This window comes from Coregonus clupeaformis, chromosome 1, assembly GCF_020615455.1.
Source record: "Coregonus clupeaformis isolate EN_2021a chromosome 1, ASM2061545v1, whole genome shotgun sequence".
NCBI lineage: Eukaryota > Metazoa > Chordata > Actinopteri > Salmoniformes > Salmonidae > Coregonus > Coregonus clupeaformis.
Window position 1 is genome coordinate 18035732 of NC_059192.1, and position 27625 is coordinate 18063356.

Sequence of the window (27625 nt, forward strand, 5' to 3'; positions counted from 1 at the left end):
CATCCGGACAAGTCTCTGAATGTCCTTGAGTGGCCCAGCGAGAGCCTGGACTTAAACCTGATTGAACATCTCTGGAGAGACCTGAAAATAGCTGTGCAGCAACGCTCCCCATCTTACCTGACAGAGCTTGAGAGGATCTGCAGAGAAGAATGGGAGAAACTCCCCAAATACAGGTGTGCCAAGCTTGTAGCGTCATACCCAAGGAGACTCGAGGCTGTACTTTCTGCCAAAGGTGCTTCAACAAAGTACTGAGGAAAGGGTCTGAATGCTTATGTAAATGTAATATTTCAGTTTTTATTTATTTATATAAATTAACAAAAAGTTATAAAAAAACTGTTTTTGCTTTGTCATTATGAGGTATTTTGTGTAGAATGATGAGGGGGAAAAAAACAATTTAATCAATTTTAGAATAAGGCTGTAACCTAACAAAATGTGGAAAAAGTCAAAGGGTCTGAATACTTTCCAAAGGCACTGTAGATAATAAACAGATAGTAGCAGCAGCGTTTGTGTGTGTGTGTGTGTGTGTGTGTGTGTGTGTGTGTGTGTGTAGTATGTGCGAGTTTGTGGTTAGATTCCAGTGACTGTACATCGAGCCTGTGCAAGAGAGACAGTGCAATAATAAGAATAAAATAAGGGGGTCAATGTAAATAGTCCAGGTAGCCATTTGATGAACTGTTCAGCCGTCTTATGGCTTGGGGGTAGAAGCTGTTAAGAAGCCTTTTGGTCCCAGACTTGGCGATCCGGTACCGCTTGCCATGCGGTAGCACAGAGAACAGTCTATGACTTGGGTGGCTAGAGTCATTGACCATTTTTAGGGCCTTCCTCTGACACCGCCTGGTATAGAGGTCCTGAAGAGCAGGAAGCTCAGTCCCAGTGATGTACTGGGCTGTACGCATTACCCTCTGTAGCGCCTTGCAGTCGGATGCCGAGAAGTTGCCATACCAAGCGGTGATGCAACCAGTCAGGCTCGGCCCTCCTTTTCCTGTAGTCCACGATCAGCTTCTTTGTCTTTATCACATTGAGGGAGTGGTTGTTGTCCTGGTACCACACTGCCAGGTCTCTGACCTCCTCCCTGAATGCTGGTCTCATCGTCGTGGGTGATCAGGCCTACCACCGTCATGTCGCCGGCAAACTTAATGATGGTGTTGGAGTCGTGCGTGGCCACGCAGTCATGGGTGAACAGGGAGTACAGGAGGGGACTAAGCACGCACCCCTGATGGGCCACCGTGTTGGGGGTCAGTGTGGTGGATGTGGTGTTGCCTACCCTCACCACCTGGGGGTGGCCCATCAGGAAGTCCAGGATCCAGTTGCAGAGGGATGTGTTCAGTCCCAGGGTCCTTAGCTTAGTCATAAGCTTGGAGGGCACTATGGTGTTGAATGCTGAACAGCATTCTCATGTAGGTGTTCCTTTTGTCCAGGTGGGAGAGGGCAGTGTGAAGTGCAATAGAGATTGCGTCATCTGTGGATCTGTTTGGGCGGTATGCGAATTGGAGTGGGTCCAGGGTTTCTGGGATGATGGTGTTGATGTAGTCATTTAGGCAGGTTACCTTGGCGTTCTTGGGCACAGGGACTATGGTGGTCTGCTTGAAACATGTAGGCATTACAGACTGGGTCATGGAGAGGTTGAAAATGTCAGTGAAGACACTTGCCAGCTGGTCAGCGCATGCTCTGAGTGCGCATGCTCTGAGTACGCATCCTGTACTGTGATGGTGTATACACACGAGGCTGGTGAGGGGAGGACGGCTCATAACAACGACTGCAATGAAGTGAATGGTATCAAACATAAGTAAACCATGTGTATGATGTTTTGACTTCATTCCATTCCAGCCATTACTATGAGCCCGTCCTCCCCAATTAAGGTGCCACCAGCCGCCTGTGAGACCTACATATACTGTACACACATTACACAGGCCTACAATAAATCCCTCCACTGTTGGCCACTAAGCATATAGCACTTGCTATTGGACTGATTCATACAGTTAGTAGACCACTCTAGATAACTCTTTTGTGCACTCTTGCAGTAACACTGACGTCCACACGGTGGCGTCCCTGCTGAAGCTCTACTTCCGTGAACTGCCTGAGCCTGTGGTCCCTTTCTCCATGTATGAGGACTTCCTCTCCTGTGCTCAGCTGCTGGCCAAAGACGTGGAGGAGGTAAGAGACACTTCTCTGCACTAGTTCCAGTTCATGTTACTATGACACCGAAGCCAAAGAACAGAACTGCTCTGTCATTCGATAGAAACCAGTGTTCAAGTACATGTTGTCTGTGTGAAGAAACAATAGATGGTGATACTGTATGTCATAGGTTCTCATCTCATCTTTTAGGGTGTACAGGAGCTGGGCAAGCAAGTGAGCAATCTTCCTCCCGCCAACTACAATCTCCTGAAGTATATATGCATGTACGTCCACAAACATCCAACTCCTTCTTTTGAAGATCACAAATATCTTACTTTATCACGGTGCCATTTTCATTTGGTTCTAATTCCGTCCCACCGTGCCATGCCTTCCTTTATAGGTTTCTTGACGAGGTCCAGTCTCACGCAAACAAAAACAAGATGAGTGTACAGAACCTGGCCACAGTTTTTGGACCAAATATCCTCCGGCCCAAAATGGAGGACCCAGTGGCTATTATGGAAGGTATGAACTCTCATTCATTTTATATCATACTGATATTAATAGGTGCTGCATTAATCATCTGAGACAGTACTGATATTTTTTGATTAAACTGTCTGGGAAGTATGAGGCAGAGTAGACACAGTACATTAGTCTATGGACAGTGGAGGACAGAAAAACATCACTTGCACATTATCTATTCATGACTAAAGTAGAGCAGCGTTGTACAGTATGGTTCCTTATACCTTTTCATTGTTTCTTATTTCCTGTAAAGGGACCTCCCTAGTCCAAAGCCTCATGACCGTACTGATCAGTGAACATAACCGTCTGTACTCGGGGAGGGGGGAGTTGGAGGTCCCTGTTCCCCAGCCAGAGGTGACCCTCCAGGGCCAACAGCTCCATCAGCACAGCATCGGTGGCTGGATCTCCGAGGAGGACCTCCAGAGCTGCCCCACCAACCCCAACGAGGACCTCACCTGCAGCAGCGCCTCTTCTCTGGACGCAAAGCTCTGCGCTGCCACCACCCCTCCACCCAGACTGGCTCCTTCAGGGAAGGGGGAGACGGTGGTCAGCCCCAGCAAGCAGACCAAGAACCCCTCCTGGAAGTACTCCTTCAAGGGTACCTCAACGCCGCGGCCCCCTCCTCAGGCCGACGTCACCACCGTGTCCCCCAGTGGCAACTGGCTGATGAACGGGCTGTCCTCTCTGAGGAGCCACAGGCGCACCTCCTCGGGGGAGCGTGTCAGGGACTCCACCGGCTTTTCCCAGAGACTGTCCACTTACGACAACGTCACGTCTTCCTCCAGCATGGGCAGTGTCCCTAGCGTAGCCAGCACGCCTTGGTCCACCTCATCCTGTGACATCTCCGCACCCGACTCAGGCAGCGAGCCCTCAGGGCCTAACTGTGGTAACGGGAAGGGTCTAGGGGAGTGCCAATGGCAGGAGCTAGCCTCACCCCAGGGCCCGGGCCAGGGTCAGAGGGGAGGCCGGGAGGAGGAGAGAGTTGGAGATAGGGTCTCAGAGCAGGAGCAGGACAGTAGTGAAGCCATGGAGCTGTGTGTTAGCAGTGCAGGCTGCAGTGACAATGGGAATACCATAGCCAATATGGTGGTGCCGTCCATCGTGACGCCAGAAGACCTTGACAGAGGCTCCAAAGCACTTACCAGCCTGGTGGAGGGCCTGAAGGACGAGCTGAGGAAACAGAAGGTGGCCTATGAGACCAGGATCAAAAAGTACGTCTGCAGGTTATTTACTGTACTATTGGGGATAATAAGTCAGACTTTTGAATGAAACTGGTGAGAAACAGGTAATGTGAACATAACAACAAAATGTGCATTGTCTGAGTAGACTGATTCCTAGTGTCCAAAAAAATCAAAGGACTAAAGTATTTTCCCTTCCAAAATACTCAATATTGCTGTAAATCAGTCAACAATCTTTCTCGGGTTACTTGCAGGTATTGAGGAGCGCCGGCTCTACATTTATGTAAATCAACCTGTGTGTGTGTGTGCCCCCTGCAGGCTGGAGGAGTCCAGTGCGGCACTGGGTGCTCAGATGGAGCGTCTGGAGCAGGAGATGGAGCAGGAGAGGAAGAAGCAGCGGATGCTGGAGATCAAGCTCCGCAACTCAGAGCGTGCACGTCACGACGCAGAGAACAGGAACCGGCTCCTGGAGAAGGAAATGGAGGACTTCTTCTCCACTCTGGGGGACCTGGCTCTGGGCTCAAGGACTAGCGACATTTAATAGCCCTGGTCATAGACCTCTATAGTCTCTTCCCACAGCCGAGTGCCATGAGTCTGGCAAGCAAGACTGACAACTACATGGACTCAGTGAATAATACTGCATGTTGTCCAACGCAGGCAGCTGCGTCTCTCAATGTTTCCTCAGGCCTCAAAGTGTGCCTATAACTACCACGAGTATCTATCTGGATGGAATTCCATGTCGTTTGGTGACAAAGCCTCGGTCCTTGGTTTACTCTGGTCAACTCTGTCAGTATACCTTTAATGTAAAGCAAAGGGTTTCAACTGCTATCATTATGACTATACAATAATCCCTGCTGTGTTAATCATATGCTGCCTACTACAGTACACAATATGCAAATACAACATTACCAAAGCTGGACTCTGCTAAGGACCAGGGTTGAAGCTGCCATGTCGGTTTGGGGCACATGAAGCTGACCACTGCCCTCAAAGAAACAATGAAGAAGTGTGCTGGCTGTGCCTTTGCGGTCTTTTTGAATTAAAAAAGAAAATGTTCTCCAGAGGTGTAGTTAGTCAATTACTGTCAATAATACTCACATGGTACATGTATTGCTTAACTTTATCACTACTCCAAATTTGTTGAAGAGCAACAAGACATCCTCAGAATCACTTGCAGTAAGATGACAATCGCGGAGGTGCATAAAGATGGCAGCCCCCATGTACTTGCCCCAAACGCCTCGTTTGATAAGTTTGCTGTATTGCTCTCCTGTACTCCAGCCACCCATTAGCACAGTATACATAATCCCAATTCTAGCTCCAAGACGCCGGCGATTTAAAAACAAAGAAGTATAATGTTCTGATTTATTGGCGTGTTAATTGAATGAACATTTTGAAACTTTATGTATACTTTAGTGAATGTAACTGTGTTGTTGATCAAGCCATCCCTGTAAATTGAGTCTAAACTAATTATTAAAACAATGATATAGATTTGAATGCATAACAATTATATACATTTCCCAGAAAATTATTATGTGATCGTTGCATGTGGTGAAACTGTGGATAGAATCCCCTTTTTCAGCAAATGATTACTTCTACTGCATAGAAATGGCTTGAGGCCTGAACACGAAACATGATTTGGTTCTTGAACATCCCTATAAGCAGTATAATAATGTGCATTCATTTTAAGGCAATGTAACTGTATTTTTTGTTTTAACATTTTATACAGACCCTTTTCATATGCTGTTCATATGCTAATGTTTACAAGGTGGTGTTTTGAAAGACAACCGATATAGACAAGCGTCTATAGTGGTCGCCCTGTCGATGACAGCAGTTGAAATTATTATTTTCTCTTAAAACAAACTTAGGCTAAATGTTTGTCTTTGATTAAGATTTAAGTTGCTTATTCTACACACTTGTAATGAATGGCATTATGGCAATCTAAGTAAATAAAGATGACAGGTGCCATTTCGTGACTGATACCTTAAGTATGTGTCAGCAAGCTTGTGTTCAGTGCATCTTATACTTAGCTCAGTGTCTTACTCATAATTCCAACAAATTATATCACATTAAGATCAAGCACAAAAAAAGACCTACAAATTCATGAGTCAAATGTTGTTTCTTTTATTTGCAGTACATGTTTGTTTTTAAGTTGGCATCATCAGATCCCAGTGTATTTATTATAGTAGTGCACTTTTCATTGGCTGCGGTCAGGATGCACAGAGCCAGAAATGTTTAACTAGTTGCATAACAAACCAGCACCATATATATATATATATACACGAGTTTGTTTTTAGCCATTACTTGTCATCTTTTTAAATTTTCTTTATAATTATTTGGCCTTACCCCAATCAAAATCTATTGGCCATGCATGATGTAACCCCCTCTCACTGCTCCCTCTGGCCAAATATTTTAAGGACTGGTATAGGACTGATTACATAACATCGTAGATTAAAGTCACAAAGAATCATCCTAATTCATAAAAAAGGAAAACATGGATTGACAGTACCAAACATTTCTCTACCTTCAGAAACATACAAACTAACATGGGCTAGATCCATCACTTAGTTCACTACTAGCATAATTTGCAGAAGGTATTGCACATGAACTGTAAAAACTAAAAGAGGGAAAGAGAGGGGGGGAATGACATTTACATAAACAATTCTCTTTACTTCTAGGTGAAGTACACACCGTATACAACTAGAAGTTTCCTAACATTGACAATAGTACACTTTCAAATAAATAAATAACGGAATCTGTATTCACACGTCTTCGATAGCTAATCATGTGGGCAACTAAGTATCCAAGAACTTGTAGAAATTTAGTGTGAGGTAGTTCATCAAAGCCTACTTAAAATCACGATTACAATTGAGAGATGTGATACAAAAGCAAAAAGCCACAGAAAGTCAAACAATTCCGAATGTATCCCTAATAATGCTGGGTTAAGAAACATAAGAGCACTTAAAATAACAAAAAAGTTATTATAATTATGAATTATAACACAGGTACTATAATAATGGATACATATGATTGGCTGTTATTCTGCATACCTTCCCCTTCGACCAATCAACAACACGTCATGTTCCCAAATGATCCACTACATGGCATTTTACGTTCTGAAACAACTCCATAATTTAGCACAGGCATTCTTCAACGCCACCGCATAACAGCTACACTGCCACAGTTACCATTCAGCGCAAATAAATGTGGTTTAATATTGAGGAAATTAGGCAAAACAGTATGATAATTTCTCTCCTAAAATCATCAAGCACATTCTCATTATGCAAAGTGGAGCCGCAAACCATACACGCCTACCATTCAGTGTTATTTTTTTAAAAGTATTTTACTTTGATGAAAGACCTACTTTGATAGAACTGCCACTTTTTTAAATAATTTCAAACGTATGAGCTAAAATATTCTGAAGCAAACATCATTCTCTTTACAGAACATTGACCCTAAAGTTGGAGACTTACCAATGCCGTAGAAAAATTTACAAAACATTTATGATAACCGCCTCAAATGTGATTGACTTACTTGTGGAAACTACTATAGTCATTATCAGGAACCGTTATTAACCTCGAAACACCATGACTCCTCATCCTCTTCCTAGATACTCAGGAATGAATGCTTGACAAACTACAGGCACTTTTTCCTTTTAAAAGCCAAATAAATAAAGAAAAACACTGGAAGGACACCATTATTGCATACAGTTCAGAATCATTGATTCACTTGGGTTTTGGAGGTGGTTCTGTAGCTATTGTGTGATGTACTAAGCATAGGGTGAAATTGATTTAGTGCACACATGCATACAAGTTCTGCAAAGGGTTCAGCCAATTATCTTCTCTGAGATCCTGCTTATTACTTACATTTCGTACACTCATTTTCCAATTTGAAATGTTCAATACACTGCAAGCTGACGGTACACTTATATTACATAAATAACATGAGATCAGATTAGGAACCTTGTTTCTTTAAATAGTTTGTTTCTGCGCTTGAAGCCTGCAGAATGTCCATCCCTCCAAAGACAACCAACATCACCACAAACACAAGCCCTCTCTACATCCCTGTTTTGGACTCAATCCAAACACATTCTTCATATACCTTCAACCGTCTCAAGTCATGTGTTCTAACTAGTAACATCCTTTTCTTACAAAGCTCCTCAGCATACACCTGTACAGTACAACCATATTTCTCAGTCCTAGCGTTCAACATAGCCCCACTGTCAAAGAAAGAGTAAACCTGTAGAAAATAATCACTGTAGAATAACTTGTCAGTGCAGAGGAAGCAGTGCCTTCAGCACTGACAAATAAAGACAATTATCAAAAGCTCCTTAGTTTCCTTTCTGGACCTATCTGCGCCATTTCCGTCATACACTGGAACACCCATAAAATCGGAAAATAAAATTCAGACAAAAATTCAACAACAAAAAAGTAACACTGTCTTCTCTTACCAAAAGAGAAAATGGTTCAGGAATCTAACAGCATTTTGAGATATTTTAAGACTAAACAAAAAGAAAGTGGTTTGATAAAGGATTTCTTCTTCTTTTTTTTCTTTCTTTTTTTTTTTTTACAAGGAGGTAGTGACCCACAAGAGGAAAACAGTTCTTTTTATACAAATAAATCTAAAGTATATTTCAAAATCTAACCCAATGGATATATGCATTAAACAATATTCCATATGAAAGAGATTAGAATAGACAAAGTAATATTACTATTCGGAAGGGGAGTACTAAAATCATAAATGTATCAATTAAATGATGGTTAGAATGGCTCACTGCAAACTAAAATTTAAAAAGATATATTCACCATAAAATCTGTACAAACTCATTCCACATCGATATGGTCAGTTGAAACAGCAGTAGCTTGAAATAAAAGTAGATGACACTAAAATCAAAGAAACAAAATAAAAGCATGTAAAAAGCTTTTACAGATGTTCTCAAAATATCCCCATCAGCCAAAACTGCAGCGTAGTGAGAAAAAATAAAGTTCTTAGTAAAATAAAATAAAATAAAAATGATATTACAGCCTGGACTAAAAAATAGTAATAAAATGTAATAAAAATGACTCTGTAGTAGTACTTTAAGGGAAAAAAATCAGTTTTCTTTTTAACAAACAAATATCGAAACTGGCCTAAACTCCACACCATTGAAGACAAGCGGAGGGACTGGTGGGACAGGGACCAGGGCATGGTGATGGTCATCTGCAGCAGCCCCGCGGGTCCGTGTTAGAGGCCGTCTCCAGGCTGCTGTCCGTGTCTGAGGCCAGGGTGGGGTCGGTGGACATGGAGGACGCGGAAGGGTGCTGCTGGAAGCTGCTGCTCACTGCTGCACCTGTGCTACATGTATGGAGAAACAGAGAGGGGGTATCAAGTCAGACTTCTGGTTAGGCAATGACATTTCAGCAGACGGAAAGAGGAAAGGTTCTTCACTAAGAAATAAACATGGTCCTTCAAACTGGATCTGGAACAGAAGTCAACTATGAGCAGAGAGACCGTGCCAGTCTCAATTTGTTGCTCCCACACATAGTGCTCTAGGACCAGGAGATTTCTCTGACCATAGGACCTGACCAGGAACAACTCTGGGCCCTAGTTATAGAGTATAACCATCAGAGTGGGAGTGCTCAGGTTGCCCATGGAGAAAAGTCTCTAAACTAACCTAAAGACGCTGGCTGTCCCCGGATCACTCCATTCTTTGTTCTCTCCTCCCAGTCCTGGACCTCAATGTATATCAAATCTGCAATGGATCACAAGATTTGGTAAAAAGAGTGAACAGTTGAAACTTCTGGTAACTACACCAAAACTCCCAGGATTTCCAGAAATTCTTGTAGGAAGATTCCTGGAATTAGGAAGGAATAAGCAGGATATCTCAGAATACTCCAACCGGGATTTCTGGAAAACCTGGGAATTTTGCAACCCTAGACATGAAACCTAAACCTAAGAAGAACATGACAGACAGGAACATAGCTAGCATGATGTGACACAGGGAGTCCACACTTAAGAATAGAGCCAAGAGGGAGCAGGGTTAGATCATCAGACCAGGTCTAGATTAGACAGACATGGAAGGGTAGGATACACCATACACACTTCTCACTTTAGACAGGGATTTGTTAGGACAAACAGACACAAAGGGCAAAACCTGCATAAAACTGAAATATTAAGATTGAATGTCCCACAAGAACATCTTGAGATGTAGATTCTTAGTAGAATAATGTGCAATTGTAATGTAACATAGTGGAAACATTTAAACGTGCTCGAAGTGTATGAATCAAAGCATGGGTAAGGAAAATGGCTGCTCTCTCCCTCTACTGTACCTTTCCACTCCTCCACCGTGTGCTCCCGCTCATCCAGCTGCTTGTCTGTGATCAGCGGTGGGGGCTGCAACAGGAACAGGACAGGGAAGAGTGTACTTTAAGTGGGGTGACTGTTGGCCTTCTCTTCACTTGGCTGAGTCACATTCAAATTTCACACATTTGCGCAAGGCGCTGTACTGCAGCCAAATCTACACGTCTCAAGGCCGATTTTGTCAGTTGTGAGGAATGCTTGCATGCGAGTGACTGAGTTGAGTGCAACATCTCATTCTCCACCCCCGCACTGTACGGTAGCCGAGGTCTGATTGGTTGACAGAGGAAAAACGACCTGACACATCCAAGTGCAATCTCTGTGATGATGACTTGGCTGTCAATGGATGTCAAATCCAGAGCACCTGCTTAAACATTCAGGGAGTTTTATGATCTCCCGAGTGGCGCAGCTGTCTAAGGCACTGCATCTCAGTGCTAGAGACGTCACAACAGACACTGGTTCGATTCCAGGCTGTATCACAATCCGGCCGTGATTGGGAGTCCCATAGGGCGGCGCACAATTGGCCCAGCGTCGTCCGGGATTGGCCGTCATTGTAAATAAGAACAAATTCTTATCTGACTTGCCTAGTTAAATAAAGGTTAAATAAATAAAATAAATCCATCTGATCTGGGCTAAGCCTTTCCCAGGGCTTTCATCATTTTGGCTGTTTTGACATTCCCTCTTATTGTGAATCACCACTCAATGTGTATTTCGAGGCATATGCACGCTTAAACACACACAGTGGACCTGAAGAGTCATATTATTTAACGTAAGAGTAGATCATTAACACAAGAACCACCCCCTCCACGGCCACATAATGGGCCAGTAAGTGCTTACCGCCTCCACTTCAGTTGGATCATACCACACGTTGATGTAGGGGTGCTGGAGAGCCTCGCTCACAGAGATCCGTTTGGATGCATCTATTACCAGCATCTTTGATAATAGGTCTCTGGCTTGACTTGCTGCGAGGCAATTGAGACAAATAGGGAAATTAATGGCGTTGGCAAATTCCCCTCTCATTCACTCGGCTGACATTCACTGTGCTGATAAATTAGTGTAGTGGGCCAGAATAGAGTCCCTTAGTCAAACATGATCTGAATCAAAGCAGAGTAAGGCTTTAAACCACTACATAAAATACTACTAATCATCATTGACTACTTTCCGTGGAATTTCCAATTGATCACATAAGTCAGACTCTATTAGTTAGTGCATATCAGAGAAAGTGTTAGGCACGTAATGTACTTATATTCAGCAAAAAAATGGACTATATATCTGGAATATTCTAGTCATACAGACATGTATGAAATGTTGCATCTCACAATGACACACAATACTGCAGTTTTCATGCTTGGGGTGTCCCCCAGGGGTGTGTGCTCTCCCCGCTTACCTTTCAGTTTGTTGTGCTCCGAGTCGGCTGGGAAGAGGACGTCGGGGAAGAGCTTCTCGAAGGTATAGCCGGCGAAGCGGGGTCTGTTCTCCACGTAAGTCCTCACCGACTGGTTTAGCTTCATCAGGAACTCCTGACTTGGAGTCCCTAGCTGCTCGATCACCTTGTTCCACTGATCAATATCTGACATTCCAACATGTAAGAAAAAAAGCTGCAAAGGGCTTTTCAGAGGCTTTTCATGAGGGGAATATTGACAGTTTTATGCTTGTAGTTGGGATAAAGGAGGAGGATTATGGACACTGGACACAAAGGATGCTAATTTCTTTCACTGTTGCCTTTGTAGAGCAACTGTGATTGAGGAATCATGGGAAAGCTGTTCGATCGTCTCTTCTCCCATGAGACGGACACACAGAACACTGAAAACAGAGCCACAAGCCTCAGTGTGGGACTGTGTAATGAGGTGAAGTGATCAGAAAAGTTTTCCATTGAGATGAAATGGCCGCCAACAGGTACAAACCCATTCACATATACCCAACCCAGTGGAAATTCATTTGGATGGAGTGAAAGGTCGCTGGTTTCGAATCCCTGAGCCGACTAGGTGAAAAATCTGTCGATATGCCCTTGAGCAAGGCACTTAACCCTAATCGCTCCTGTAACTCGCTCTGGGTAAGAGGGTCTGCTAAATGACTAACATGTAAATGCAGTACGTTGGTCTCACCACCACAACACACACTCTTTCACACACATAAACAAACACATTTACATACACACACACACACAATGGAGGGACGACGAGGGTCCAGGTAAGGATACGATCTGTGCCTGGGAACAACACACTACCTCGGACCATTTCTGCCATGATGCAGCCAATAGACCAGACATCAACTGAAAAATGGAATGACAACCAAATTAGCATGCAGAACTCAAAGCAATCCAAATTAAAAATAACAAAACAAGGAAGGGATAACGATGCAGACAAGGTGATGTGTGTGAATACAAACAAAGAAAATGAAGGCATGCTAACTCTCATGTCAAACCGCTGTCAGTGTCCGACTAGGCAGTACATCATGATAAGGTGTGGGTTTTTTGGTTCACTATCTGGCATATTAATAAACAAAGTGGACGAGGGCCACTTCCTTTTTTTTTTATATTTTATTTTACATTGCCTACATAGCATTGGCTTTCAACTAGCAAGACACTGACACCCAAGGCCTGCATAAACTGTATTATGACAGCAGAAATGCATAACACCCTCAAGATTCTCACTGGGGCAAATTAATACTATCAGTTGAATAGACAAAGGCCAATTTTCGATTATTGATAAAAGCTCTCCCAGTCCATCATTTATATTAGATATTCTGTGTTAGGACAGTGACCATTTCTTATTTTCTGCCAAAATGGCTGCTTATCTTTGAAGAAGAAAGTCAAACAATAATATGATTTAAGATCTTTTGCAATTGTCTTGGTAAAAAAAAATGAAAGAGCAAAACATTGTTGAATTCTATTTCAGGTGCTTGTTGCGTGAGTCAGAGGTGCATCAAGCTATAGCACTGGGTGCTTTGGGGGATAGAGGGAAGGTGTGGGGGATGGAAGTGTCAGGCATAACAGAAGAGAAATAGAATTTCGACAGTTGCTCTTTGACATGATCTCCGCAATCCATCGTAACAAGCCTTCAAAAAATAAACTCCAACGGTTTTTTCAAATGCAGAACTGAACTGCTTCAAGCAGCACAAGGATACAATCCCTTCCTGGAAAAAGGATTTTGTGGCGAACCATTTCTGCCATAATGCAGCCCACAGCCCATATATCCACTAAATATGTGTAGCAATAGAAAAGAGGAGGAAAAAGGCGAAGCAACAAGTCAGCAGGAAAGTTTGGGTCGTTTTTTGGTCAACACACTGCAGGGATGCCCATATTTTCAGGCAGTTCAAGTTTAATTTAAAGACAATCTTTTTTCTTCGTATTTGAGCTCTGAATTTTATTGCAGCAAGTACAATGATTTGGAGATATCGAGCCCCATCACATCTGCACATTCTTGCAGTAAACGTTAATTGTTAAAGGCAAGCTGAACTATAGAATCCATAAGGGAATGGATCACACTGATATCTAGTCCAGCTGCGCCGTCTCTGGACGGCTTCTTAGAAAACACAAGCGCTACAGCTGCTGTGCACTGGCTCTCTATACAGGAGGAAAGGAACCCACAATGCATAGCCAGGCGTGCCACCTACCCCCCTGACTGTGACACTGACACGGGAGGGGGGTGTGGCTGTGAAGGTGGGTCTCAGGACCTTGTGGGCGGGGCATGCGACAAACAGCGTTCTGCAGCACGCAAAGGTCCGATTGGCCGATCCCTCAGTCACTCACTCACCGTTGGCCTGGTAACCCATGCCCAAGATGACTTCGGGGGCGCGGTAGTAGCGGGTCACCACATACGGGGTCATCAGGAGGCCCGTGGCCGCTGTCCTGGCCAATCCAAAGTCCAGGATCTTCAGTGTGCAGTCTGACTTTACCACAATGTTGCTGGGTTTCAGATCCTGAGGGTGGGGGACAGGAGGGGGATATGGTTTAGAGATGGATAACTCTCTACCAATGCTTAAGTTCCATTCACAACACCAGGCCAATGAAATTGCATTTTTTATTCAGCTCTCCAAAAGGTGAATGCATTGTAAGAGAAGGGACAACTTTAGGAATACACAGGAGGACTGGGTCACATTAAGGTTGCTTGGCCAGGCAAGGTGTGGTGGTGTGTGTGTGTGTGTGTGTGTGCCCACCCTGTGTATGATGCCCGCGGCGTGAAGGTGCTTGATGCCACACAGCATCTGGTAGAGCAGATAGGACAGCCGCTCGTGGTCCAGCTCCATCTGAATCACCTGGCACAGGTTGGCATCCATTAGCTCCATCACAATATACCTGGGGACGGATACAGAGCAGAGGGGAGGGAGGGTGGGTGATATTACACAGAAAGGTGTGCAGTGCACACGTACACACTCAAACGTATGCATACACAGGCAAACGCACACAGATAAAGAATACGCGCAAAGTGCACACGTCTCGCGCTCTCACTCACACACACACACACCAGGGCTTCAGACTGCGACCATTTAGTTGCATTTTAACATTGGTGCAAGCAGCACATTCTACCTGGTCACCTAAATCAAAAAGTCCTATTTTTGAGTGGATAAAATCATGAATTTGTTAAACAGTAAAGTGCATTAATCTCATGATTCCTGTAATAAAAATGTCTGCCGTTGTGCATGCTTGTTTTCTGTAATGAGCGAGCCTCTCACACTCTCCCCCCCTTTATATCATTTCAAATGTCATTGTGGGGGAAATGCACAACTTTGGAAGCAACATGTTGTCCATATTAAAAGAGAGGAGGGTGTCAGATTTCTGTATGTATATTTCTTCTTAACAATCATTATTGAGCTTGAAAATGGAGCGTGCGAAATTGCGCATAGGCCATCGCAAGTGCCTACGCACTTCCAAAGTATTTTGGGGGAAATTACATTTACTGTTAGGTTCTAGCAGTAGGTGTTATATTTAGCTCATGTGTTTTGAGTTTCCACTTCCTCAGGTGTTGAATTAGCACCAATTGAATTAGGCGTATATATACAGTGCATTCGTAAAGTATTCAGACCCCTTAACTTTTTCACATTTTGTTACGTTACAGCCTTATTCTAAAATTGATTAAATTATGTTTTTTCCTCATCAATCTACACACAATACCCCACAATGACAAAACGGAAACAGGTTAAGACATTTTTGCAAAAAAGGCTTTAATAAGGCTTTAACGTAACACAATGTGGAAAAATGAAAGGTGTCTGAATACTTTCCAAATGCACTGTATAATATTAGTGCACAAAGATTAAGGCAAATTCATCTCTATTTTGACAGTAAAATATAACAAAAATTGCCTAATTAGCAACGCAAAATTCATGACAATCACTGGATTAGGTTGCATATCAAAATATTTAGAAAAATGCATTCCTGCTTGGACATGTTAGATGTAACAACTTATTTATTGAATACCATCTCAGTAGTCTTTTACAGTTTTTAGGTGGTAAGAAAATATTATTTTATGAATATCGCTAGCTGCAACAGAATACCATCGTGGTCTCTGCATCCAGTATGAAGGAAGTTAGAGCTAGTTTCATGAGCCAATGCCAACTAGCGTTAGGGAAATTACTGGAAGTCTACAGGAACAGCTAGCTGTTCCGGTTCATCCGACTGTGGGGAAGTAGATAAAGGGCTTCACTGCTAAAATCTTGAACTATACCTTTAACATGGAGGAAATTACAGTCAATTAAGCTAATTACAGTGTTTTTTCTGTATAGAAAATTCTTAATGGTAATTTTCATGATGGAAAAACAGTGTGTCAACTTAAATGATCAAAACCAGATAGAAAGCATGCAGAAAAGATGTTGAACTATATACAGTACCAGTAAAAAGTCTGGACACCTACTCATTCAAGGGTTTTTCTTTATTTGTACTATTTTCTACATTGTAGAATAATAGTGAAGACATCAAAACTATGAAATAACACATATGGAATCATGTAGTAACCAAAAAAAAGTGTTAAACAAATTAAAATTCTTCAACTAGACACCCTTTGCCTTGATGACAGCTTTGCACACTCTTGGCATTCTCTCAACCAGCTTCATGAGGTAGTCACCTGGAATGCATTTCAATTAACTGGTGTGCCTTGTTAAAAGTTAATTAGTGGAATTTCCTTCCTTCTTAATGAGTTTGAGGCAATCAGTTGTGTTGTGACAAGGTAGGGTAGGTATACAGAAGATAGCCCTATTTGGTAAAAGACCAAGTCCATATTATGGCAAGAACAGCTCAAATAAGCAAAGAGAAACGACAGTCCATCATTACTTTAAGACGTGAAGGTCAGTCAATCCGGAAAATTTCAAGAACTTTCAAAGTTTCTTCAAGTGCAGTCGCAAAAACCATCAAGCGCTATGATGAAACTGGCTCTCATGAGGACCGCCACAGGAAATAAAGACCCAGAGTTACCGCTGCTGCAGAGGATACGTTCATTAGAGTTAACTGCACCTCAGATTGCAGCCCAAATAAATGCTTCAAAGAGTTCAAGTAACAGACACATCTCAACATCAACTGTTCAGAGGAGACTGCGTGAATCAGGCCTTCAATAAGAAGAAGAGACTTGCTTGTGCCAAGAAACACGAGCAATGGACATTAGACCGGTGGAAATCTGTCCTTTGGTCTGATGAGTCAAAATTTGAGATTTTTGGTTGCAACCGCCGTGTCTTTGTGAGACGCAGAGTAGGTGAACGGATGATCTCCGCATGTGTGGTTCCCACCGTGAAGCATGGAAGTGGTGTGATGGTGCTTTGCTGGTGACACTGTTGGTGATTTATTTAGAATTCAAGGCACACTTAACCAGCATGGCTACCACAGCATTCTGCAGCGATACGCTATCCCATCTGGTTTGCACTTAGTGGGACTATCATTTGTTTTTCAACAGGACAATGACCCAACACACCTCCAGGCTATGTAAGGGCTATTTGATCAAGAAGGAGAGTGATGGAGTGCTGCATCAGATGACCTGGTCTCCACAATCACCCGAACCCAATTGAGATGGTTTGGGATGAGTTGGACCGCAGAGCGAAGGAAAAGCAGCCAACAAGTGCTCAGCATATGTGGGAACTCCTTCAAGACTGTTGGAAAAGCATTCCAGGTGTAGCTGGTTGAGAGAATGCCAAGAGTGTGCAAAGCTGTCATCAAAGCAAAGGGTTCCTATCTGAAAAATATGTTTTGATTTGTTTAACACTTTTTTGGTTACTACATGATTCCATATGTGTTATTTCATAGTTTTGATGTCTTCACTATTATTCTACAATATAGAAAATAAAGAAAAACCCTTGAATGAGTAGGTGTCCAAACTTTTGACTGGTACTATATATATATATATATATATATATATATATATATATATATATATATATATATATATATATATAAATATAATACCATCTTTGAGAACTAACAATCAAATAACAGCTACACAGTCAGGGAGAATCGAAAATTAAAACGGGAAAATCAGGGCACATGCCCATTGATTTAGCTATCATGTTTGAGCAGAGGAACACAGCATTAGCCATGGCAAAATTAGAATTTATCTTTAAAACTGCAAAACTGTCACTCAGCCACATGCCAAACTGTGTAGAATTTCAGGAAATTAGATTCAAAACTGCAAAATTACCTTTCTAGCTAATAGACCATGTTAGAGTTTACACTTCCTCTTCTAATGAACTGTGTGAGGTGAAAATAATATAACTGTCTACCAAATCTATTCATTTTAAAATGTTGATTACTGCTACTTGCAATTATCATTCACCCGATGATAAGACAATAAGTGATTTTTTATTTTTTGCTAACATATGATGGGGGTCCCTCAGTCGCCGGTTTGCCTGGGCAAAGAAAAGGTTGAAAACCCCTGGTCTATTACACTTCTTAATAAAGCATTGTAAATTACTTCATAATGAGTCAAATGTATTATATTGTGTGATGCTTCAGGATACATACATGTACACACTCACAGGAGTGGGCTGCTCTTCCATCATAGTGAAACAGGCTGTTTACCCCACAGCCATGTTGTAGATTTTTAATTTTAGATCCAAATCAGAAAGACAAAGATTCTCACAGTTCCTCCCTCCGCTCTGAGAATTAATCACATTTCCTCACATGCACTACAATGTACTAACCCTTCAGCTATCCCATAATAGACCCTGGGCCCCACTCCACTGCACAAAACACATTTTCCATCTTATATAAATCCAAAATATACTTTTTGCCGTTTCAGCACTACAGCCTACCAGGTAACAGTGATTATATAGTATTGTAATTTATCCTTATTGATTTTATAACCAAGGCGACGTTACTTACACATCTTGAAATTCTTCCAGCGTCTTCTGTGGCGTGAATACATTTAATAGGCCGATAATCTGTGGAGTTATAAAATGCATCAGTGCATCATAGTTCTGTGAGCAGCATTTGTAGGAACATTACATTTCATGCTGACAATATGCTGCCTAAGGGCGCGCTAAAACTACAGAAGGGTTCTTTGGAAAATGAACAACACTACATAAAATGGACAATGACATTTTAGAAAAATGGAAACATCAAGCATTCATGTAATAGCTACATGATGATAGCAACATTTTTGAATGATCTGTGATGATTTTACATTTTGGTTAATGCTGTGGTAACTTTCTTTTCTATAAATTGGGACAACTCCCTTTCCTACTTGCTCTCCCCTTTTTTCTATCAGACACACAGATTCAGAGAGAGGTAAATAGCTTACGTTCTTATGGTTGACACATTTCATGAGCACCAGTTCTCTGTAAGCTCTTTTGGCATGGGTCTGGTTCTGGAAAGGTCGGCTGAGTTTTTTTATTGCAACATTTCGCTCAAGGTTGTGGTCATATGCTGAGCTGTAAACACAAAAATACAAATGTATGTCCATAGTGTATGACACAATCTGAAGAAGACTAGCACGGCCAAACATCAATGTCTTTAATAAAAATGTTTTAATGAAAGATGAGTTTGTTCCTACTTTCCCACATCCTAAATCAATATCAGGGTCCAAATGATTGAAGTGTAATACTGGACCAATGGCAAACATATAGCATATAAATAAACTTACAGCAGCTAATAACGTATCATATTGACTTCCAATGCCATTTCAACCTACAGCAGTTAATGACGTATCATATTGACTTCCAATGCCATTTCAACCTACAGCAGCTAATAAGGTATCATATTGACTTCCAATGCCATTTCAACCTAGAGCAGCTAATAACGTATCATATTGACTTCCAATGTCATTTCAACCTACAGCAGCTAATAACGTATGAATTATATTGACTTCCAATGCCATTTCAACCTACAGCAGCTAATAACGTATGAATCATATTGACTTACAATGCCATTTCAACCTACAGCAGCTAATAATGGATTAATCATATTGACTTCCAAAGCCATTTCAAATAGCTAGCAAATGGTGATATTTTATAGTATGACTCAGATTAGATATTCTTTTCCAAATTATAAACTGGGTGGTTCGAGCCCTGAATGCTGATTGGCTGACAGCTATGGTATATCAGACCGTATACCACGGGTATGACAAAACATTTATTTTTACTGCTCTAATTACATTGGTAACCAGTTTATAATAGCAGTAAGGCACCTCGGGGGTTTGTGGTATATGGCCATATACCACACCCCCGAGGTGCCTTATTGCTTAAGTTACACACACACAGTTCTAACATAGTCACTGGATAATGAGCATTGGGCTACAGGGCATCTCTTTTCCTTTCCAATTCACAGCTCCGTCTACTCACCAGACAATTCCCTGTGCTCCGGAGCCTATGGGTCTTAAATTCTGGTAGCGCTTCAAAACCGTAAAAGTGGAATCCCCGACGTCTAAACTGTAATACTCCTTTTCACGCTTATTCCGATTCATGATGAAATCTGGACAAAAGTGTGTGTTTTGGGCATCCAAGTGGAAGTTCTGTCTCAAGACCTAAGACAGAGGGAGAAGAAACTGGAAGATAAAACAATTATTAGCATATTATCAGCTCATTACCTGGACCTTCCAAGCCATAGTTGTCAATCTATGGGAATATGATTGACAGAGGCTGCATTGTGTGTCAAAATTCATGAGGTGAAATATGAGCGCAATTAAGTCCTCCCTGAATAGCGACGACATTTGGATAATTTAGGCTAGCTAGGGTATACCGTGTTACACACTCAGTTAATCTAAATAGGTTTAAATGCATTACAATACATTATAGTTCTGGGTTTATAGGATTAGCTGGTATTTTATACCCCATCATAAAACAATATACTGTACAAATTCATTCCAGGATTTGGATCACAGCTTTCATAAATGTAAAGCCAGAGCACTGCAAAGCAAAATATCAGCCCAGCAAACTGTACGGTACCACCAATCAATTGTGGTCTAAACAGGGAACAATGTTTCAGCCACAATTGTGTTAGTCTAAGCTAGGCTAAACCTACAGCTCATAAAATCCATTGCATACATCCTGCCTCTACAGCTTTAAAAACATATCCAATATCAGAAAACAGAGAGGCCTTTCCTGAGGCTTGTGGCAGTGCTTTGCTAGCATTTGAACTAGGGCTGTCAAGATACCAGTATCGCAATACATTTTCCATGGCAAAAATGAAAACACGAAGCAGGCCACACTCTGGTCCTTTAAAAACCTGCTGTATGTAAAATACTGTGTGATATTGCTTGGGAAATAAATGACTCTTGATGACACTAAAATGATGTTTGTTTCCAACATTAGGGCTGTTTTCCTAAAGAAATTAAATCCACTTCGTGTTTTGTTTCCTTGCCACAATAGTAACGAGTATCGCGATACCGGTATCGTCCTGGCTCGAATTTGAACATAGCAAATTAAAAACAGAAACACAATCTCTTTAGATGATTGTTCGGGCGAGATATGGGGCAGCGCTAGAAAAGTTGATCACTAGCCTATAGAGAAATCCCATGGCTATCACATCGAGAGGGACTAGTACCACTGTCCAAAGCCCATTAGAGCCTGCAGAAATGTATATTTAAGACTCATTGTTCAGGCAAATGGAAGGAAGTAGCTAGGCGTAGAGAGAAAAAGAGAGCGTGAGGGAGCGCTGGATTTGATAAGGAGTTTGAAGAAATCATTAGTCAAATTTAGAACATTTGTGCTGAGGACATTTCCACTGGCTGATGGCTGCACAGTCGACAGACCATGACTTGACCTTCATACGCCTATACAACCACCCCCTTCTCTTTTCTACTCTCCACATGAAGGGGCGTTCAGCAGGGTTTTTTCATCTCGGTTGAAAGGCATGTCAACAGCCTGAAGCCCTGCTATGAGATGAACTAAAACAGGGTTTGGAGAAGCCTGAACAAAATACTTTTACAACTTCAAAGTGAAATCGCTCCGTGCAGTCGCTCCATCCAATCTGGAGAAGAATGAACAGTGGTGTGAACAACTGTATGACCATGCCTATACAGTCAGACTAAATGTAATGATATGTGTGTCATTTTATTAAAACAACATGAATGACACTATTTTGCTTCGCATTATCACTGGAATGTGAGCATTGTTATGACATGTCAGTTGGTCTTTTGATGTGAAACTTCGATAGATGAGTGCTCGTTCAAATCACAGAGAATCTGAGAGAATATGCGATCAGAGGGAGGCAGAGAACTGTAGCCATGAAGCATGTCGTCGCCACATCGTCTGACGCTGTTTCAAGGTCTCGCACTAATCACACGTTCACGGTGTGGGGCATTTCAGTAAAATGGGGGCCATTTCATTTCAAGGAATACATTAAATGGATATCTGGAAGAAACCTGAACATGAAAATGGGGCAGAATAATTTGCAGTCTGACAGTATGTCTGTCAGGCTGTCAAACCAAATTCAACATTTAGGGCCATCCATGATTCTCTTTTATGCCACAATGCCCAGATGGGGTCTACATCTAACCTAAATTGATATGACTTTTCACATTATCTATGTGGTTTTCACCAGCCTTCTTTTCCAGCTAATGAAAACACTGAAGACTATCACCACTGAGAGCAGACATCAGCATTAGAAGCAATGTGCCAAATGCCTCTTGCTGCATCTGTTATGGAGGTCATTCTTCTATATGACACTCCTGGAATGGTCAATGAAGGTGTCCAAAATCCTTCAAAACAACATGTGACACAAAACATCACCGAAATGTTATTCATCTTTAATTGAATAGATACAGTCAAATTAAGATATGATTTAACCATATTTACATGATTCATATCATTATTAACAACGTTCTTATTATGATAGATGGTTATGTCGATGTGACCATAATATCGTCGATTCATTTTTCTGCTATTCTTCGGTATATTGGATGAAATGTACACAACCTGCAACTATACACCTTTCACTTGTTTAATAGAAATCGACTTGACGCACTAGCAGACAATAAGTTAACTTGCACACACAAGTTCATACTAGTCTATTGGTGGTAGGCTAATTGTCAAAAGCCCATTTATGACCGAATGGTGTGCATGTGTTTCTTTAAGAAATTATGGTGATGTTACAAATCCAAATGTCGCATGGCAAATGTAACCACGCCATTGATGTTGTCAGTAGGCTATATGCCGCGAAGATACTTAGGTCGTTGATACAATATAGCACTAGCAGGTAGTTAAAGTCTTACAATTTAGCGCATTCTGTAGCCTCTCGTGTGCGTTTCAATTAATCGCGCATTGAGAATATCCAATAGCCATGTTTTTTAATGCGGTGCATGCCTTTAAAATTGCAATAGGCCTATACGCCAAAACTCGACAATATGGTCCAGATAGCTAATTGCAGTTATTTAACGTATTTTCTGTGTTTTTTGCAACCCATCGGTGCTATTACCCTCCCCCACTGCTAACAATAACATATCTTATAAAGGTTTCATATCGAACTCACCCCACTCCAAAAGAACGGGTTAGAAATTCCAAAACTGTCAAACCGCGGAATCTGGTCTTCCGTTGAAATATACAGCAGAATATTTGAAGATCTTATTTATTTTCTCCTTAGTAGGACAACCTCTGAATACACTGCGTTTCCTTCCACTGGCAGGCCTGGATCTGCAAAATACATGTGTACTACGTAGCCTAATCTTTGTGTCCGTGACACAAGCAGTTTCTGCCATTTCATACCGATGTCGTCGAAACCTTGCGATGTTTCCCGGCGGTTGCCGATGAGAACTGGGTGACATTCAAGAGCGCATCGTCCTGAGGTGTTGTATAGCCTGCCGTAGGCTACCTCCCGCGGTATTAGTTTATGAAGCAATATTATACAGGACAAATTAGAGGCATTTAGGCATTTCACCTCTGTGATCTCGCCATAATAAGCACACGCACTGACGCGCGTGAATTGAGAGAGACTTGCTTGCTTGCTTTGACAATGTAAACATATGTTTCCCATACCATTAAAGCCCTTTAAATGGAATTGAAATTGAATTGAATTGGAATTGGAATTGAGAAAGAGAGTAAAATAACACTGCACAGAATAAGTACAACAATAAGCTCCTCAAGGACAATCCAGAGCCACTATTTGCTCACTGCTACAAAGAGGGGAATGTAAGCAACTTAATTTTCCACACAGACCATCTCCTGGCATGGCAGAGTGCTATAAGAGCACACTATCCCTATGTCAAGAGAGAGGGTATTGGCCCAGGGGGGAAACTCAGAATACTAGACGTTGAGGAAATTGAAACAACCTCTGTCAAAGTGTTCAAGTCTGGATCAATAATGGTGCAGGGCATCCTCATGCAGTTTCAGCAGGATTTTTACGGGATCAGAGAGCACAGCAGGAAAAGCTCTCTTTCGGTGAAGACTCCACCATCCTGAGTGAGTCTGATCACACCTCATCCTCAAACTGCCCTGCAGACGAGCAGCACCAAGAGGAGAGTCACCCCCACTTGCACTTAACAGACCCAGGTCCCACAACTGCACTGCTCCTCCATTGTTGAGAGAGATAGATTCACAGAGCTGGAGAGAGAGATGGTGGAGCTCAGAGAGCTAGTCCGCACACTCCAGACAGAACAGAATCACAAAACAGAGCAGCACAAGATCCCAAACACAAAGTGGCTAAACTCTGGTGCCCAAACACTAGGCATGCCCTGGAGCTGTTGTCAGAGGACAAACTAGGGTACCCCAGCCACATCATATTTCACAAGGCACAAACAACCTGAGGGCCCAGCAGGAAAGGGTGGACACAGCAATCAAGTAAGTGATTGAAAAAGCTTCTTCCAATTTCCCCAACGCACAAGTGGTTGTCTTCACCCTGCTACCACGAAAATACTTTCACCCTGCCACCATACAGCGGGTGAACGCAAGCATTTCTCGGGACTGTGCCTCAAAACCTAATGTCTACCTGGCCTACCACCCCACCCTGGACTTGAACAGCCTTTATGACCAGGTCCACCTCTACAAGGCAGCAATCCCAACTTTTGCCAGGACCCTGAATGACGTGACCCTCAACCACAGACCCAGCACCTCACACAGGAGCAACGGACACCCTGCCCAGATCACCGAGACACCCTCCCAGACCTGCAAGACCCCCTCCTGAAGGACCTGCACCGTGAGAACCCACGTCAAGAGGACCTACACCCAGACCACAGCTACACCAGCCACACCCCAACCAGCTGAGACCCCCCAAACAAACCCTGGCCACACCCTATATAGCCCCCCCAGATCAGACCTATGCCCCTTCTGCCCCCCCATGCCCCCGCCCCTGCAGCAAGGACCTCAACATGACAGCCGCACATATGCCCAGGCCATGAGCAGATCAACAGACCCAACCCCCACTAATACACCCACCCAAGCCCCATTCTGCGACCTAAGAGGTATGTATCAGATGCTCAACATGCTCTGCTCACACCTACTGTAATGGTCCAGGCCTAAACCACGCGAAAACAACACCTGACACTATGGAGCACAAAGCTTTTACTAATTAATCCTTGAATATACAAGGTTTGACGTCATCTGCCTTTGGCCTAATGAGCAGGAACCCAGACTTCATCAAATGAATTGGAAATACAGGAATACCTACAAGAAACATGGTACAGAGGAGACAGAACCACTGGTTGCCCTCTAGGTTGCAGATAGCTGGTAGTCCCATCCACCAAACTACCAGGTGTGAAACAGGGTAGAGACTCAGGGGGTACGCTAATTTGGTATAGAGCAGACCTAACCCACTCTATTAAATTAGACAAAACAGGAGCATTTTACATCTGGCTAGAAATTAATAAGGACATTATCTCAACAGAGAAAAATGTTGCCTTTACCTTTTCCACATTTTGTTACGTTACAGCCTTATTCAAAAATTTATTAAATAAATACAAATTCCTCAGCAATGTACACACAATACCCCATAATGACAAAGCGAAAAAAAGGTTTTTAAAAATGTTTGCAAATTTATAAAAACAGAAAAAACAGAAATACCTTATTTACGTAAGTATTCAGACCCTTTGCTATGAGACTCGAAATTGAGCTCAGGTGCATCCTGTTTCCATTGATCATCCTTGAGATGTTTCTACAACTTGATTGTAGTCCACCTGTGGTAAATTCAATTGATTAGACATGATTTGGAAAGGTACACACCTGTCTATATAAGGTCCCACAGTTGACAGTGCATGTCAGAGCAAAAACCAAGCCATGAGGTCAAAGGAATTGTCCGTAGAGCTCCGAGAGGATTGTGTCGAGGCACAGATCTGGGGAAGGGTACCAAAACATTTCTGCAACATTGAAGGTCCTCAAGAACACAGTGGCCTCCATCATTCTTAAATGGAAGACGTTTGGAACGACCAAGACTCTGGAGGAAACCTGGCACCATCACTGCGGTGAAGCATGGTGGTGGCAGCATCATGCTGTGGGGGTGTTTTTTCAGCGGCAGGTACTGGGAGACTAGTCAGGATCGAGGCAAAGATGAACAGAGCAAAATACAGAGAGATCCTTGATGAAAACCTGCTCCAGAGCGCTCAGGACCTCAGACTGGGGGCGAAGGTTCACCTTCCAACAGGACAACGACCCTAAGCACACAGCCAAGACAACACAGAAGTGGCTTCGGGACAAGTCTCTGAATGTCCTTGAGTGGCCCAGCCAGAGCCCGGACTTGAACCCAATCAAACATTTCTGGAGAGACCTGTAAATAGCTGTGCAGCGACGCTCCCCATCCAACCTTGAGAGGATCTGCAGAGAAGAATGGGAGAAACTCCCCAAATACAGGTGTGCCAAGCTTGTAGCGTCATACCCTAGAAGACTCGAGGCTGTGATCATTGCCAAAGGTGCTTCAACAAAGTACTGAGTAAAGGGTCTGAATACTTGTGTAAATGTGATAGTTCAGTTTTTTGTTTTTAATAAATTAGCAACAATTTATAAAAACCTGTTTTTGCTTTGTCATTATAGGGTATTGTGTGTAGATGAGGGAAATAAACAATGTTATCAATTTTAGAATAAGGCTGTAACTTTCTGAACACTTTCCGAAGGCACTGTATATCCCCCCAATAGAATCCCAATACTTTAACAATGACAGCTTCTCCATCCTAGAGGGGGAGATCAACCATTTCCAGGCCCAGGGTAATGTACTAGTCTGTGGCGACCTTAATGCCAGAACTGGACAAGAACCTGACACTCTCAGCACACAGGGGGACAAACACCTACCTGGAGGTGACAGTATTCCCTCCCAAATATGCCCCCCTAGACACAACTATGGCAAAACAACCAACAAAAATAGGTCACAACTCCTGCAACTCTGTCGCACGCTGGGTCTGTACATAGTCAATGGTAGGCTTCGAGAAGACTCCTATGGTAGGTACACCTACAGCTCATCCCTTGGCAGTAGTACTGTAGATTACTTTATCACTGACCTCAACCCAGAGTCTCTCAGAGCGTTCACAGTCAGCCCACTGACAACCCTATCAGATCACAGCAAAATCACAGTCTACTTGAACAAGCAAAACTCAATCATGAGGCATCTAAGCCAATGAAACTGCACAATATTAAGAAATGCTAAAGTGGAAGGAAAGTAGTGTAGAAACCTACCAAAAAACAATTAGGCAACAACAAATTCAATCCCTTTTAGACAACTTCCTGGACAAAACATTTCACTGTAATAGTGAAGGTATAAGCTTGGCAGTAGAAAACCTAAACAGTATATTTGACTTTTCAGCTTCCCTATCAAATCCAGGAATGTCAAGCAGACAACCTAAGAAAATGTAAAACAATCACAAATGGTTTGATGAAGAATGCAAAAACTAAAAACATAGAGACCCAGAAAACCTGAGTCTACGCCTTCACTATGGTGAATCGCTAAAACAATACAGAAATACACTACGGAAAAAGAAGGAACAGCACGTCAGAAATCAGCTCAATGTAATTGAAGAATCCATAGAATCTAACCACTTCTGGGAAAATTGGAACACACTAAACAAACAACAACACGAAGAGTTATCTATCCAAAATGAAGATGTATGGATAAACCACTTCTCCAATCTTTTTTTGCTCTATAACAAAGAACACAC

The 27625-nt window shown here is 42.4% G+C and overlaps 2 protein-coding genes across 6 annotated transcripts in view; one reads left to right on the forward strand and one right to left on the reverse strand.

The window, feature by feature from the left end:
* Window positions 1-4848, forward strand: part of LOC121539223 (rho GTPase-activating protein 22) — a 36582-nt gene extending 31734 nt beyond the window's left edge. For both annotated transcript variants that reach the window (XM_041847599.2, XM_041847680.2), the window contains 5 exons: window positions 2022-2154; window positions 2326-2399; window positions 2516-2637; window positions 2888-3845; window positions 4131-4848. In XM_041847599.2, coding sequence (XP_041703533.1) covers window positions 2022-2154; window positions 2326-2399; window positions 2516-2637; window positions 2888-3845; window positions 4131-4353 — 1510 coding nt within the window. In that variant the 3' untranslated portion in view covers window positions 4354-4848. The remainder of the gene's footprint in view (window positions 1-2021; window positions 2155-2325; window positions 2400-2515; window positions 2638-2887; window positions 3846-4130) is intronic.
* Window positions 4849-5910: 1062 nt separating this feature from the next.
* Window positions 5911-23265, reverse strand: LOC121539343 (mitogen-activated protein kinase 8). Of its 4 annotated transcripts, none has more exons than XM_041847887.2 (12): window positions 23026-23265; window positions 19899-20080; window positions 18860-18989; window positions 18442-18500; window positions 14301-14439; window positions 13898-14063; window positions 13269-13340; window positions 11530-11712; window positions 10980-11104; window positions 10115-10178; window positions 9460-9537; window positions 5911-9135 (listed from the first exon to the last, which is right to left on the reverse strand). In XM_041847887.2, exons 2-12 carry the CDS (start codon window positions 20018-20020, stop codon window positions 9002-9004), a joined length of 1272 nt encoding a protein of 423 aa, XP_041703821.1. In that variant the 5' UTR covers window positions 20021-20080; window positions 23026-23265; the 3' UTR covers window positions 5911-9001. The 4 variants fall into 4 exon arrangements, with proteins under 4 accessions (XP_041703821.1, XP_041703903.1, XP_041703735.1 ...); XM_041847969.2 differs by lacking the exon at window positions 13269-13340 and adding an exon at window positions 12343-12414 and having other exon boundaries at window positions 19899-20101; window positions 23026-23264; XM_041847801.2 differs by lacking the exon at window positions 13269-13340 and adding an exon at window positions 12343-12414 and having other exon boundaries at window positions 23026-23263.
* Window positions 23266-27625: the final 4360 nt, after the last annotated feature.